Below are 16,705 nucleotides of genomic sequence, written 5' to 3'. Positions count from 1 at the left end.
GGGCTGAGGACTGCCAATTCACTCCTTAAACTCCTCAGTGTCTCTGATACCCCAAGGCAGAAGAATCCCACAGATTATCATATAGAGAGGTGAAATGTGATCACCCAGCCTCACCTCAGAAGATAGCACAGTACAGTTAACTAAGTATTCCATGCAAAATCCTGGTTTACTTTTATCCACAGCATTTTCTTCCATAGTAAGAACAATGAAATGGAATGTTTCCATACCCGTGTGTCTAGGTTATATGCCGTCTTCTTTAAATCCTGCAGAGCCCTCTGCATGAATTCAAATGCATGGCAGTCAACACAGGGACGACCTAGGAGAACATTTAGTAGAGTATTTAGTAGAGAATCATAAATATATGGCATCAAGTATTAAGTAGAAGGAATAAACAGAGCTTTTGAGTATGAAGAAGAGCTACAGGAAAGAGTCCTTAGGGTGTGCACTAGTGTATGTGTTCTTAAACAATCCAGGCTATGGTAAATGGTGCATCATGGTGGTCACCCAGTCTCTCAGTGACAAAAGAATTACTTCAATAAATTTGCACTAAAAATTTTCTTCTTCCTTTATTGCTGCTCCCCTGATCCTTCTCTTGTCGCAGTTCATAGTGGAGACACTAAACCCATAACTGAGTCTTTCATTTGGCTCCTCCAACCCTGAGCACATTTTGAACCTCATCTTCAGATTGTTCAGAAATCACCTCTGAAAGCATGAGCCTGCTCTCTGGGAAATCTTATGTCCTGATCTCACAAACTTGAGCTCTAAATATAAAGCTAATGGAAGAAAATTGACTACAATATCACAAAGACAGATCACTTTGCCTCTAACTGAACACGATACAGCTCTGTCCAAAGCCAGTGAAGCAAGCAGCAGATAAACACAACATCCTGTCATTGCTGGGCATTGCTGATAAGCAGAAATGCTGCATTCTGGACTAATTGCAGTGTTTAAGATAATATTCCCATATCTAGATATCCAGACTGAAGGTCACAAGGCTTGCTCTGCCTTGATCATCATGTAACACAAAGTTGTGCCTTAACAGATAGCAGCACTGAGACAGAACAAATATAGACGCGATGAAATGTCTTTGAATCATCAGGCTCTACATATGCTCTTATTTGCTTCTCAGTGCCTGTGCCTCTCTGACAACTTCCTAGGAAATATTGCACAAGTGAGAAATTCCAAGAGCAGGTTTAGTTTGCTCTCTGAGGTCTGGTAAAGGATGAAACCTAAAGTGATAGAAAATCCTGCAGGATCTGTCAGCCTATACTGCAAATACTGGATATTGGACTGATTACTACATGCCTCTGATAAGCTGGAGCATGAGCTTCCAGCTCATGAACTGTGTGCTAAGCAGCAGACAGGAATCCTGCCTGCTGAAGAAAAGGAGCCTGCCAAATTCTTTAACTGGCTTAGATAAAACACAGATACATACAAAATCAATACTGAGCAGCATTGAAGATCTCCTCTCTCACTGTTGTACCATGACCCAACCTTGCTGCTATTATATTTGCACCAGACAAAAGGAGAGGACAGTATTTTCCACATCAACAGCTTGATGCAAGGACCTGTCATTACACTTATGACATAAAATAAACTCAACACAGATGAACAAAGAATTAGGTGGCTGAAGGCTGCAAGATTAGGTGTTGACACATGTGCTTTCTTGGCATCTGCTTTGTGAATGATTTTAATGAAAACTACTGACTTCAATACAGCAAATATTAGGAAGAATGAAAGATGTCATGAAGAGTCAGTGTCAGTGGAAAAATGCAAGTCTCAATAAGTGTCTCTGCAAATCAAACAGGGAGACTTCTGCCATAGAAAGGGCTAACACAATGAAAGGGTTGTACAAAGGAAAAGGTGGCCGATTCCAAGTACAAGGAAGACAGCAAAAGGCAAGATAAAAGGGTAAGAGACTGGAGAGCATTGGATGCATGAATAAAACAGCCCTGGTATGACATCAAATTGTGGTTTTAAAACAACATAAGCAAGACATGTCCAAAATAGTCTGAATTATTTGGACAAGCTTCAGTGATGTGAAGTTCTGCAAAATTAAAACTACAGCACATGCTGTATGAGAGGACTGGAGGGTGGTACGTACTTTCAGCTGGTATGGCTGTTCCCGCTTCTTGATCACATCTAACAGGCTCCACAAGCAGCAGTGCAACCACAAAGACTAAAGGAATTGTAAGGACCACTCTTCTCAGAAGGGAGGGTGCCAGCATCTTGGGAATGGCTGCTTCTCAGTTTATAAAGAGATAAAAACAAGTTAGTGAGGAGAACATTACAAGTACAAGGGGTTTGTGACAGAGAACTTTATATTCTTGATGGTTAAAGCACTGGCACTCTTCCTTTGACAGAAAATTAATATCCCAAGATATACAGCATGGGCCAAAGTTTTCTGTACTTTTCCAGCAGTGAACATAAACCCAACGGGGAGAGAATATCCCTAGACATGAAGGAAAACATCAGAAAGTCCTAAACAGTTTTCAGTTTCATTTACAAGCCAGGATACCAGCAGTTTTGCCTGCTCTGTGACTCCAATTCTTTTTTTATCTACACAGTCCCAAACTAGTGCATGAATCTGGACAGCTGGCTCGCTGTTAGACTTCGAGACCAAAGCTGCATTATAGAGCAAGAGGAAACACCCCTGAACCTGGAAATGAGGGTTTTACCCTCTGGTTTGCTTTGCTGGTGCACCATATTTTCCCAAGTAACCATTATCATTAACTACACATCACACTGATGATAAAACCTTATTCCTTTACTAAAGTAGCTGAAGGAAAAGACTTTCATTAAATCTCCACAAATTCATAGATAAAAACTTCTAATGGTAAAATGCATGAAAACTTTTTCACCTTCTGTTTCCCCTCCTAATCTGGCCTTCAGAACTTAATTTACAGCCATCCATTTGCTGCTGAACATCACAGCCAGGCCATACCATGCCCTGAAGCCTGGTCCAGCAACAACTCCCCTTCACACAGAGGCAGAATTCTTTATAAGAGCACAGGTTTCAAATGAGGTATGTTCTTGATCCAACAGGTAAACTGATCAGATCAAAAGGGAACACAGGAAACTTGGACTGGCTCAAGCTGCAACTGCCTGTTAAGAGATTTCAATCCAAGCCTCAAGGATCCTGGCACACTGCTAGGATAGTCCTTAGTTCAGCCAAGTTTACCTTCCGTTCCTCTATGTTCAAATGGAAGAAAGAAAGAATCAAATAAGGTTAAGCTGCAGCAACACAATAAAATCCACCTGAAAAATCTCTTCACCTAAACTCTGGAAAGCAGGACAAAGTTCTGTCTCTTTCTTGGTTTTAATGGTGCATACTAAGCAAAAGATGTTGCAGAAGAACATCAAATATGCACTTACTGAATGCAAGAGTACAGCACTCCCCCAAACAGCTTGTATTTCACGTTTGGAGGGGCAGTATATATGCAATCCACTGTTTCAGACACAGCTAATCTGAAGCTGCAAATTCTGCATGAACACTTGCACCACGTGCAAACCAGCAATCCATCCAGTAAAGGAGCAGCATTATACACATCCCTTTCCTGTGCACCTCGACCAAAACATAAGTGTAGGGGATGGTTCAGAAGTCAGAGACACACAGGCACACGTAGAGTCACAGACATATTTGGGCCCACACTAAAATAAAGATCTAGTAATGTTATTCCTATGACCTCAGAACTGGGTTTCCTATCCCTCACGCTATTTACAAGTGATTGGATAGGATCCTTTTCTTTATTCCTACAATACTTAAAACAAAGGGATTTCAATTATAATAAGCATCTTGGGTTTTCTATTTCACGAATGGTGATCTGCAATCAAAGCAAGTACAATAAAAGACACCAGGCTTTGCAACAGGATGCAACAGAGTGTCTCAAAGTCACAGTAAATTAGGATAACACCAGCCTCCTTTGAAGGTCCCTAATGCAGAAGCCTCCTGTCAGTAGGGTCAGAGGTTATTCTCATAGTTGACTGAGAGCCTACAAAGGTTCAACAAACAAAGCAGATACCTTGCTGAACTTGTTCAGTGTACCTTTCACATCACCCACCCCATATTCAGCTCAGCTTCGGATGTGAGTCCCACTGCAGAACAGCTGCTCCCCTAACTACTGCCTCTTAGTTATTCCATGGGGATTTGCTATCTGTGAGGAAGAATCCTGACAGGCTTCAAGGACAGTTTTTCCCTGCTGTGCAAGTGGGAGACAGGTCTGTGCATGGGCTTCTGTGAAAGAGAAAAGTCACCCCCTGTAACAAAGGAAGAAAATATCAGTACCTGATCTCTCTCTCGTCTTTGTGATGGTCTCTTTGAAATGGCCGCTGCAAACTGCTAGCAGAACAAGTGCAGCATTTCTGAGCATGTGCACTGTCTCTTTTTAACCTTCTCTGAAAGAGGTTATTACTATGGGGAGATTTCTGCCATGGCAACAATGCAGAGCACTGCAGCACACAGCACAGATTTAAAGAGGAACAGACTGTGTCTTCCAGGTCTGGAGAAGGATGTTTCTGCCTTGACATGTGAGTTCCTGCAGGGACTTACCTGCTCCGGGTAAGGTTTTTAAAGCCAGGCCATTTGATTCACCTCTCCTGAATGGCTTTCCCGACGTCTGCTCAGCTGGATGCCTGATGCAAGAAACTTGCTTCCCTAGTGCCTGAAACTAACCATGACAAATTACACCTGCCTTATGGGAAACCAGGAAAAACCACAGGATCGCCCTCAGGAACTGCAGGACACATCACAGGTGAGGCTTTGGCAAAGGGCAGGAACTGTTCAGTGCACAGTCTGACATTGAATGGTTTGAGTTACAGGGGTCATAACGACCCATGCCTGCTCTCCTGGGTGTTCCTGTGATCCCAGTCTCAGGGCTGCCAAAGAAGGAGTGCAGACACTTAAACTCTGAGTGGGAACTTGAGTCCCAGCTCAGAGTAAACTTCACCCCCCTTTTCCAGCCTGCACCTCTGCTCCCCTTTCAATGCCCCTACAAACTATACTCCAGAACAGCACTGGTGGCATTTACGCTGAATCACAGAATGGTTTCGGTTGGAAAGGACCTTAAGATCATCCAGTTCTAAACCCCTGCCATGAGCAGGGATGTCTCACCCTAGACCACGTCACCCAAGGCTCTGTCCAACCTGGCCTTCAACACTGTCAGGGATGGAGCATTTACCACTTCTCTGGGCAACCCATTCCAGTGCCTCACCAGCCACACAATAAAGAACTTCTTCCTTATATCTAACCTGAACTTCCCCGGTTTTAGTTTGAACCCATTACTCCTTGTCCAATACAATAATGGGGTGCAGATGATAAAAGTGCTTTTCTCGAATCAAAGCCAAGCTCAGAGGTTGCATCACCCCCAAAAACACACTCCCCATCATGAGTTACACACTACCACTTCTTGATCCAGAGGAAGTGCAGCTGAGGGCAGTGGTAGCACTGAGGACTGTGCTGTTTGCTTTAGCTGGTTCAATAGGGACTCAATTTTAAACGTTTTCACGGTGAAAGCTGAGGATAGGCAGTGTCCAGGAAGGTCAGGCACAAAACCTTCTTACTCTTCCATGAGCAGAAACTCCTCATGACTAAATTGCTAATATTTTTCTTCTCCACATGTTCTATAACGTGTGTCTCCCATGCAGCCCTAGGGGAATTGTTTGTTCCCATTAATTCAACTTTTTAAGAAAGATGCTAAAGTTTCAGGTTGTGTAACTGTGCTGCTGTATGAAGTTACAGCATCCACAAGCAGAGTCAGGAGGGGACTAGTTATAGTCCTGCCACCCTTGTACATCACAAAAACAGAAAGAAGGGGGAAATCATTTTTAGAGACTGTTCTTTTGGGCAAACAAGATTTATCATTGCTCCTGCAGAGCTAAACATACAGGCTTTGAGCTGATTCAGTATCTGCCTGTACACAAGTGACAAATACAGAACTTTATTCATGATCATTCTCAGCTGTCTATTCTTACACCTTGGTCTCTCTTTCTGATAAATAATAGCTATTCACATACATATATATTTACCTATATGTATATGCCTTTTCTTAACCTGTGCTCTTGGTCATTCCCAGTAAATCTTACCCTGTTCTCCTGAACCCTGTCCTTTTTTTTTTATCACAACAGTAACACAATTAGCCAGTCCCAGTATCTTGGATGTTATCACTGATTCATTCTTCTAGACTCATGCAATGGGCTTCTGACTCCATTAAATAAAACTCTAAAAATCTATTTCTGCCATTCTCAGCTGCCAAATTCCTTGTTTTAAGCAGCAGAACATCACACCAGCTACTGTGATGTTCCTTCTTCAGCCTTGTCCTAAATCTACTTGTCCTGCAAGTAACAAAGTCCCTTTTAGTGTTTTAACCGTATTTCCACTTTATTCACTTCTCCCCACTCTGTGCTGTGTTAAGCAGTGATCAGAATAAACAGAGATCAGAATGTTATAACATGATAAGTACCAAATTAAAACTCATAACATTGTCAGAATTAGATCAATGTAAATAACAAGTAGTAAAAAAAAAAATAAAAAATCACAATTCTATATGCATATGTGCTTTTAAGCACTCCTATTGTGCAGAATGAACTATCAATTACTCTAAGATAAGAATACATGTAAAAGCAAGCAACCACAATGAAAGCAAAGACCTTGAAAGAAAAGGAACGAGATAATATCAACTTTTCTCTTCACTGAAGCTAACGTTTTCTCTCTGGAGATCTCCCACAGAGGAGGCAGAGCTTCCGTATCAGGGCATTTTTATTTAAAAAATGTTATGAAAAGATTATTTTGACAATTTTCAAATTGATAATTTCTGGTTTTCTGCTTCAAAATGGTCTCATTTTAAACTAAGCTTAACAGAGTGAAAATAAATTTCACGCTCTGATCATGGAGTGGGAGAAGCTCTTACATTAAGGGTACTGGGGCACATCCCCAACAGAACATTACAACTCAAATAAAATCTTTCCTTCTCCCTTACTCCTCTTCACCAAGCATGGGTGGTACAGACGCTAACACAAGGGCACCCCAAAACTGTAAGTACAGACCAGAACTGGGACTACACAGCAGCTGCACAACAGCCCTCAAAGGCGATGCCACTGGTGTGCCCAAGTGACATCTGGGTGAAGGCTGGAAAGTCCTGACTCCCCAGTTGCCCTGGGGAATCATTCGCGAGGTAAGCAGATAGAATTTATAGCTTCTTTCTATAATGCAGTCAAACACGGTGGGTTATTATTCTCTTCAAGATCCCTGCCAGCTAAAAAGCATCAAAGCATCATTTCTGAGATTTCAATATTTCCTCTTGATAGCACATGTTTTGATGCTATAAATATTTTTGTGGGATTGGGAGAAAAGCTCAAGCCTTTACCTCTAAGCCTCTTCACTACTTGGTCTCTCCTCGTCTCTTACATCTAATACTCTGTCACAGCAGAAAACTTGTTTCCCTCACTAAAGATAACAGATTCTGTCGCTTCTCCTGCAAACACTTTCATGCTTCCTCACAGCCTGCTCTCTAAATCATGGTAAAAACCTCCCCACAAGGAACTGTCTTGTCTTCCATCAAATCCTCTTCTATGCTTTACCTCTGCCATGAATCCTACAAAGCCCTGCTGCCTGGCAGAGCCTGGGAGGAACCTGGCAGGGACTGCTCCTGGCATGCAAATGGGCTCCTTATACCAATATGTCACTGGCTCACACCTCTCACTGAGTCTGCCCCTTGTCATCCCATCATAACCCCAGGCTGCCATAGCTGGAGGGCAGGGGATGTGTTTGCACTTGTTGGCACAGCACCACAAGGCTGGAGTGTTGATTGAAGCCTTTGGGCAGATGTGATGAATAACGTCTAACTACCTAAAGCCGGTCACATTGACGCACATTGATGCATGAGCTATTCATACAGCAAGCCTCTTATTCTTTTCCTTCCAATTGTAAGCTCTTGGGAAGTGTCAGAATGACCAGATTAAGAAATGAAGCCTTCCTTTGTTCCCTGAACAGGTCTCGCATACCTTGGTAGCAGCAAATAACTGCAATTGCTCCTCCTTCCATTTTCCTCACCATCAATTTTAGGGCTAATTTCCTTGTCAGTAACTTTGATTTTCTGCAGTCGAAAGATGGCTCATCTGAGATCATTCTAGGCCCTAAAAGTCTTAAGTTTCAGTGCAACACCGAGGCTGGGCTCACATCCAAGTCTGATTTTTTTCCCCACAGCTCTTAGGGAGACCTGCCCTGTCAGAACTACTTACTGCTTTTTGGATGAGATGCTAAACTGAAGTCAAACCTTTCAGCATCTCTCTGGGAGTGGAAAAGCATTTAAAAATCCCATGGCAATATTCAGGAAGGGTTAGCATTAGCTGAGCTATCCTTAGCTTGCACTGTCCCTATCCACCCTCCTGCACACACATCTTTAGGGAAATAATCTGCGTTCCAAGCTGTGCCTGAGCTATTTCTAGTTATGTAACAGTTGCAATTTTAACCGGTTTGCTAAATCCACAGGGATGTCTTGAGTACTTTGCAGCAACTATAAAAATATGCACACATATGAATGGCCTTTGAACTGGAGGGGAGTAACACCGCTATCCTTCAAAGCTTCCCGTCCTAGCATGAGACTTAGAAATCCAGGAGTCTCTTCCAACATGGGCTGCCTAGAAAAGTAAAGAGAAGATCTCTTAGCTGAGAAGCTGTGCTCTCTTAGCTAGTTTCCTTGCAAAAGCTGCTACGAAAAATAGCAACAGAGGAAACTAAAGGAAATGAGATTGCTAAAATTGGAAGCTTATCAATGTCCCTTTTCCCTCCACAAGGTGTTTATTATCCCATGTCTACATAAGGACACCCAGTCAAGGGGCTTCAGATCTAGGAATCAACTCCTTTGCAACTAGGAGACTGATCCAGGATGACTTTTATGACACCAATACTTGGATCTAATTGATAATCAACAGTTCTGACATTAAGAGCTCTATGATTTAATGGCTTAAAGATGGATGTATTTTATGTTTGAAAACAGCATCTTTAACCTGAGTTCCTGTTTGCAAGATATTTGCAGGCTGACAGATATGGCTTCTCCTTTTTACATGTTTATTCTTCTTTCTCTAATGTAGTGCTATGAATTGCAAGGTGGTTACTGCAGTACTATCCTGATGTTGCACTGTGAATGCAGTTTCCAGCTTAGAGTTTACCCAAGTCTGCCTTCAAAATGCCTTCTGAATGAATTCCTTACCTGTGATCCAGGATGTTTTTAGGCAGTGGCCAGTGACAAATGAGCAATTAATACTCCTTAAGTATATAGTGGTCACAATCTTGGGTTTTCCAGCATCTCAGCCAAGAGGGCTCCTTCATCCTGTTGGAGCGCGTCCAGAGGAGGGCCATGAAGATGCTCAGAGGGCTGGAGCACCTCTCCTATGAAGGCAGGCTGACAGAGCTGGGACCGTTCAGCCTGGAAAAAGGCTCAAGGGGGACCTTATTGCAGCCTTCCAATACTTAAAGGGGGCCTGCAAAAAAGATTTTGACAGACTTTTTAGCAGGGCCTATTGTGCTTGGACAAGGGGTACACAGGGTAAATTTAGCTTAGATATAAAGAAGAAATTTTTTTCAGTAAGGGTGCTGAAGCTCTGGAACAGGTTGCCCAGAGAGGTGGCAGATGCCCCATCCCTGGAAACATTCAAAGCCAGATTGGATGGGCCTCTGAGCAACTTGATCTAGTTGAAGATGCCCCTGCTCATTGCAGGGGGCTTGGAATTAGATGACCTTTGAAGGTCCCTTCCAATCTAAACTCTTGTATGATTCTGTGAACTACAAATTGTTGCTCAAGGGATGCAGACATCAGGGACATCATGAAGAACGTGATGCCATTACACAATGTTATTGTATAGGGTACTCCCTAGACATGTCCCATTACCACAACTTACTGCTTTTAGTAACCTCAGCAAATCAGGTACCCAGAACTGCCAGGAAGCCATAAACGTATCTGATAGGTGAATTTGCCTGCCAAAACTCAGCACTGCCTGTATGGGAATTGGACAGGTACTTATACAATTTTAATATCCTGAAATAGTGCTTATGCTTAAAAGCAGGAGCAGGTTATTTACAGTGCGGCCAAGTTTTCAAGGTGAGGAGGAAGAGATGTCATAGAAGGTATTGTACTGGGTGCTTAGAGAATGTGCACAGGATCTGTCTTTCAGCTCACCTCCTCCCTTTCTTATTTTGCCTCTGCTCCTTTCATATACTCCTCTTTCCTCTTATACAATTTCTGCTGTAATTATTCATTCTCTCCACCTCTGTCTCTTAGTTCTTTGTCCCCCACTGCTCACCCTTTGTTCTCTCAGCCTTTGATGTTCTCCTGCAATTCAATGCTCAGCTGCAATGTGTGAACACTGGCCCTGGTTTGGGCCCTCAGCTATCTTGAGAGTAGTTTAGCAACCTTCCAAGGAAATAGTAGCTTGTGCACCTCTGCACCACCTTATCCCTCTGCCAAAATGCTATTGTTCTCTAGAAAGATGGCTGGGGCAAACATATTGGCTTCCCATCTCCTTCTAGCTGATAGTCTGGCATACAATGCCAGAATGGATCATAGAGTGCTCTGTAAAGGGCAACATGGAGTGTGACTGAAGGACTGCATGCTTGTCACATCAGCTCAGCTGGCTTTCTGATCCAACACAGCCAGCTCCAAGCAGCACAGACTGAGAACAAAGATGTAGATGAATGTAGACCAGAGAGACACTCGTGAGAACTTCAAACATGCATGGATGTGTCTCAGAATACTGCAGAGACACTCAGTGGCAGAGGCTCCCTGAGTTCAGTCAGTAAATCAGTATGGGCACTGGGACTGTGCTGAATCACTGTGCATCAGCTCTTTGGGGACAGTAAGACAGGCAGGGGAGGGCTGGGAGAAAAACCTGCCCAATCCAGCTCTCCATAAATTAAGAGCTGGCTGCAAGTGGAACCATCAGGAATTAGCAGGGTGCCATAGGAGTGCTGAAAAGACCCTCACTAAGAGGTTTCCACCTTCTCCACACAGACCCGTTTGGCCTTGGACTTTCTGCTTATTTTTAGGGATATAAAGACAAAGCAGTAACCACCTGGCTATTCTGCTTCATTGACTCTGGATGAGAAATCTGCCACAGGGAGGACTACCCCGTCCCTAGGAACGTGGGCAGCCCACAGTATGGTCCTGCATTAAATGCTATGCTTGAATATGTGATAATGCACAAACTCCTTCTTATCTCCGTATCTAATAAAAAAAGAACAAGGCAGAGCTCTCAATTGCATAAGTACTTTTCTTTTGGCAAGGAAGCTTCTCTGGGCAAGCATCCTGCATTTTTATCCTAGAGAGCAGCATCCTCTCCTCAGAAAGCAGGTATCTTTAACTTAGTTTCCTACTACATTCTGGAAATTCCATCAGGAGGGAGAAAAAAGTGATTATGTGAATGTTAAAAGATCCAGTTGCTCAAAGCATAAATTCCTGTACTGTCTATGCTAATGGTGTACTTGTGATATGCTGATTTTGCTAACATGAGCAGCCACCTTTCAAGAGTTACTCTCTAATCTAATATGACCCTGAATCACTGTGGGGCAAGGGGTTCACATCTAGGGCATGTGGTTGTTATATGGGAAAATCTTTAAATAAGCAATTCGAAATAAGTACTCTTCAAGATTAAAAAAATCCCATTCCTGTGGATTTAGGTCAACTTCACAATATAGTTGAGGCAAAGAAAGGTTTTCAAGTAACATTAGATGAATTATCCTTTGACAAACAGGTTCCAGGGCTCTCTACAGTGTTTGAAAAGGCATGCATTATACATGGCAGATAGTCGTGGCTACAGCATGCTGGCTTGTTAAAGCTGAATTAAACTTTTACTGTGATCCTCACTTAAACCTCTCCTATTGCTATTTTTTTCATACACTGTCCTAGAATAGAAGTTAATTTAGGGAAAATACTTTACACAGAATTGATGCACTGGTGTGAGAACAAAACAAGCCTACCATTCCTCATTGGCTCCAGTGGGGTTTTTGTGCCCAAAACACTCCCATTTGGCTCAGCTGTTTTTGCATTTAAACTTGAATGGGTTTGAGTCAAAACCAAAGCACGTCTGTTCAGCAATTTTAAAGCTGAAAAACATTTTGAAAAACATTTTTCCCTTGATGTGCACAATTTGACTCACTGCGCTGTTGTACTGACGTTACTGGAGGGGCTTCATGCATGATTTAGAAGACAGATCAGCAACACAACACACCCAAGATGGTGAGTGGGCACACAGCATGCCATCGGGCTGGTGCAGGGCCAGGAGCTTCTTTAGGGGGGCATTTCTGAGAGGCAGTAGCTGTCAACTCCCAGTTCAAATTGAGTTCTGAGCTCAGCAACAGAGGCAAACCACCTCCCATTAGCTAACCAGCTGCAGAACTGTGTTTCCTTGAGAGGCAGAATTACCTGGTTCCAGCCAGAAATACATACGCTCTTTTTGAGGAGAGAAAAATGAAGCACTTCCAGATCAGAAGTGTAGCCCTCTTTAACCTGAACGCCAGGAGTGTCTCTCCTTATTAGTATCACTTAGACCTGCAAAGCTGCTTTTCTGCACTAGGCTTGCTGAAAAAGAAATAAAGAAAAGCATACGCATATTCTGAAATCTAAATCTCTGAAAGAGAGGAAAATATCTGCTGGTTTACTATCAATTGTTTTATTAGTCGGACTGTTTCTACTTAATCAATTGTTTTATATACTGGAGAAAGTGTCAGATGGATTTGTTTTTAAAGGCTGTAATTAAGCACAGTCAGGAGTCATTAGATTATTCACAAAGCCTGCTGTTCCCCATTAACTAATAGCAACTACCAAAACAAGGGAGGGAGGTGGTATGGACTAGGCCCAGCTCCAAGTGTAAAAGTGTTTTAAAGGGCAAAGGTACACACTATACTTAGAGATCATATCTTCATGCTATAGAATACTGTACCTACCAATTAATTCCTTCCAAGCTCGAGTTGAAAATTGCCTCCATCTGAAAACTGAAGTTAACAGAGGATTAAACTGTCACTGTTTGGAATAAAAAAATGGGCTTTGAAGATTGATTATGCCATGAATCACCTTTTATCTTGGGATCAGCCATTTAGATCTGATGCAGGTTCTGCTTTTTTGCTAGCACTTTTTATCTAGGTGGAAAAGAAAATGGATGTTGTGGTATGGGATGTTTCTGGGTTTTCTATCTACTAACCTGTATTAAACTGCAAATGTCACTGGAGAAAAGGAGAAGAGTATAAAGGTAGCAGAAAAGGAAACTCGCCAGAATAAACATGGTCTTAAGACGCCATCTTGATCTGAGACAAAAAAATGTTAAAGAAATACCTTTATTGCACCGGCAATAAAAAAAAAGCCACGAGAAAATGTTTGGCCACTGTTCATGTCACACCATATTATGTTGGCATTTCCATTTGACGCGCAGACTTGTCAGTTTTGGCGTAGCTGTGAACTGCAGATGCTTTTAAAATGAGGGATAGAGGAAAATAGGTTCTTATTCAAAATAGAACCTGTGCTGAATGTCTATTCCAGGTCTAAAAAGGTCTGAGAGTTGCTAGCCATACAGACAATTTCCCAGCTGCACTAACACCAAAGGAGGGAGAGAACATACTGAGGTGTTCTCTGTCCTTTCTCTTTCAAGCTGGTTTTCAAATCTCAGAACAGAAATATTTCCTCTCTTTCTAGCGACCAGCTGTTCAGCAAGAGGTGGGAAACGGAGGCAGCAACAGAGAAGCAGAACAGAAATCTGCTCGTACTGGCATGGCTGAACTTATTAACTCATCCCTTGGCAGACAGCGTGTAAAACACAAGACAATTCACAGAGGATTTTCCCACCTGTGTATTTGTGAGTACATAAAAGAAAATGAGTTATAATCCCTTTTTGCTGCCTCTCCAATGCTAGATATTAAACCAAGTGTGACTGGTGAGGGGCAACCTTCATCCTGAGTAACAGACTTGCAGTGGTTGGGGTTCATCATGTGTGCCACCTTTTACTGGTTATCCCCTCCTTCATGAGTCAGTGTGGACATTGTGGAAAGGGAACTGAACTGAGGACAGATTACATAGGATGGCAAGCTGCAGGCTTTGACAGGCCAGCAGCAGCCACTCACACAATAGAGAGCAAAAGACATACTGCACAGCAAACCACCCACCCAGTGCTGTGCTGCTGAGGAGCATCTCAATACAACCACATCATCAAAATCCTCCAGCCTCCCTCAAAGGTACATCTACTGATGACAGCCCCAGACTAAAGCCTGGAAATCCTTCACCATGTGTGCTTTTACTTTGCTTCATTTTAGTGCTTTGCATTCATGTGTGGGGCTAACATCCCATAAGATTTTCATATAAGCATTGTTCCTCTTCTACTCTTATGAAGAATGTGATGCATGGGGAGCTTTTATTAGTGACGCTTCTGTGTCAGAGACAGCAGGCCAAAACCTTGCTCTTCCTTTTGGAGGGATGAGTAATAAATTAAGATGATCTTTGATATCTAGAAGAGTTGTGTCTTCACTTTGTGAGCTACTCCCCCAAAATGCATCTCCACTGGCAGTTATGACAGACAAAGGATGCTCTCAGACACCTAAGTGGCCTTCCCTGCAATTGTATCTTGCTTGGCAGCATCAGCTTCCACATCATTCTTAATCCTCCATCCATCACTGTCTGTAAATTGTCTTCCTCCTTTAAGTCTGATCTCTAGTTATGGACAGCAAAGACAGGAGGTATAGTGCCATGTGGGATTGCTGCTCTCCACTAGCCATACTTGTGAACTGCAGCATGCATATCAGCTAAGTATATCATGATTTCAGAAGTGTTTATGGACTCAAACTGGATGGCTGCTGAGGCTTGTACTTGGCGCATTTCTTCGTATGCATCTGCTGAGTTGGGGTTTGAAAGGGACTCTAAACTTTTCTGGAATTATCATACATATTCTTACCCTTTCTGTGTATCTATTCTCCAGCTGGCAAACGAGGCTGAGAAGCTGTCAACTCTCTCAAGTTGAAAGGCTTTATTTGCCCTTGTGGTAAAAAGCTTCATAGTGCCTTGGGACAGTACTGTTAAGTCCAGCCAAGATCCCAGAGCAATGTTTACAGTTCCCAGGCCATGGAGCAGCTCGGAACTCATGACTGAGACCCTGAGTATGAGTATGGGAAGCCAGTGTAGGAAGCAGAAATCAGTTTGATATGCATGTGGGTGTTTTGAGTTGTTAAGGACACACACTCCAGTGTTCTGTAGCAGTTGTGTTTCCTGAGGACTTGTGGCATTGTGACAAGCATACAGTACCCCTACAGATCTGAGAGCCTGTTTCAGAATGCTTTCCTCTACCTTCAGATCTCTTTACCAGCCAACACGGGAAATATCTCTGGGTACCTTTCCAGAAGCCTTTGAACTGATGCACTCCTGCAGCAAAACTCAAATGATACCTCATGTCCTTTTCACCTTGGTATTTGCACTGCATAAAGTATGTGCCCTACCTTTGGATGCCCAATGGCTTATTGTCTATTTACCAAAGCAGGAAGTACTTAAGAAGGAACAAAACTCAGTTAAGTCTGAGAGATCAATAGTATCTCACAAATACTACTCGCTCAGGCTTCTTAACAACAATTACTGATAATATAACCGTTAAGCTCTCCAGGTAGGTTTCCCTTCTGAAGTTACAACAGGGAGCTGAGATGTAACCTTTCTTCACATTTCCAAAAGTCAATCAGGCTGCCATTGAAACAACAGAATAAAACCACCAGCCCTTGTTCTATTCCTGTTCCTATTTAAAGGTGATAAACAGTTGATTTTACATAAGATCTCATCAGCATTCCTTAGTCAGCATGATTGTTCTGGACTTCCTGGCAAACTGAGCAAGTAAGGTTATTTAGGATGGATGGAAAGAGAAAGTAGACAACATGCTGCCACCTTTTGGTTACAGAAATGAGAACAGGTGTTATCTGAACAGAACCATCCAGTGGAAATTAAGACATTATCTTCTGTAGTAGAACAACCTGGAAGTCCATATAATGTGAGATGCATCCCCTCATGTTCTAAATGGTTGCTATGAGCTTGGCTCACCTATTTCACATTTGTTCAGTCTTGTTTGGGCTAATTAATTATTATCAATCAATAATTAATAATTCTCTCATGATAATTAATAAATTTCTCATTTAAAACATAGAGGGTTGTGTTCACTCACCTAGAACTAATGCTTTGCATCACTAAACTGATTTGAGGAACATAGCTGCAGAAATAGAAGATACAAGATCTCATTAATTTAGTAGCTTGTAATTTACTCCCTGTCATAACTCCTGTTGGTCTGATCATGTGCACACACATAGTGAAGTTAATGACACTTTCATTATTAGGTTTGTTATCAGTATGGTCAGTACATTAAAACTTTTATCCTTAACTGTCTGAGAGAGATTTTCTGTGCTGGCTGACTGCCGAGGACCTGAAGGGTATTTTGTTTGCTTGTTTATTAAAACATGGGTTCAGCTGTCAGTGAGAATGAAACATTGACGAATGCTCATCTTCATAAAAGAAACACAAGACTGTTCTGGTAAAAAGTGTGATGCAGAGCCTCAAAATCTAACAGAGGAGCTGTCTGCATCTGGGATGTGTTTCTCACTGCTCCTATGAGTCACTGCACAAATTTGGGCCAAGCAACAAGCCTCTGAAAATCTCAGTGCAAATATGTTCTGTAAACACTTCTGGGAGCTGGTGAGCTCAAG

The 16,705-nt window shown here is 42.4% G+C and overlaps 1 protein-coding gene and 1 long non-coding RNA gene across 5 annotated transcripts in view; both read right to left on the bottom strand.

Annotated features, from left to right (window-relative positions):
- Positions 1-4,603, bottom strand: part of CUNH4orf48 (chromosome unknown C4orf48 homolog) — a 30,258-nt gene extending 25,655 nt beyond the window's left edge. Inside the window, exons 1-3 of one of the 3 annotated variants that reach the window (XM_057432290.1) lie at positions 4,286-4,603; positions 2,105-2,242; positions 228-316 (exon numbers count right to left, since the gene is read on the bottom strand). In XM_057432290.1, coding sequence (XP_057288273.1) covers positions 228-316; positions 2,105-2,242; positions 4,286-4,370 — 312 coding nt within the window. In that variant the 5' untranslated portion in view covers positions 4,371-4,603. The remainder of the gene's footprint in view (positions 1-227; positions 317-2,104; positions 2,243-4,285) is intronic. The other 2 variants (XM_057432289.1, XM_057432288.1) reach the window with 2 other exon arrangements.
- Positions 4,604-7,063: 2,460 nt separating this feature from the next.
- Positions 7,064-15,948, bottom strand: LOC130611513 (uncharacterized). 2 transcript variants are annotated; one of them, XR_008975249.1, is made up of 3 exons: positions 15,315-15,948; positions 12,438-12,569; positions 7,064-7,197 (listed from the first exon to the last, which is right to left on the bottom strand). It is a non-coding gene; the product is annotated as an uncharacterized LOC130611513 (long non-coding RNA). The 2 variants fall into 2 exon arrangements; XR_008975250.1 differs by having other exon boundaries at positions 15,464-15,536.
- Between the last annotated feature and the right edge of the window lie 757 nt (positions 15,949-16,705).

The sequence above is a fragment of the Pezoporus wallicus genome, unplaced genomic scaffold, assembly GCF_028554395.1.
Source record: "Pezoporus wallicus isolate ANWC-B61680 ecotype Strahan unplaced genomic scaffold, APGP_CSIRO_Pwel_v1 contig_8490, whole genome shotgun sequence".
NCBI lineage: Eukaryota > Metazoa > Chordata > Aves > Psittaciformes > Psittacidae > Pezoporus > Pezoporus wallicus.
The sequence above is the reverse complement of the archived record's forward strand: the minus strand, read 5'-3'. Positions and strand labels throughout refer to the sequence as shown.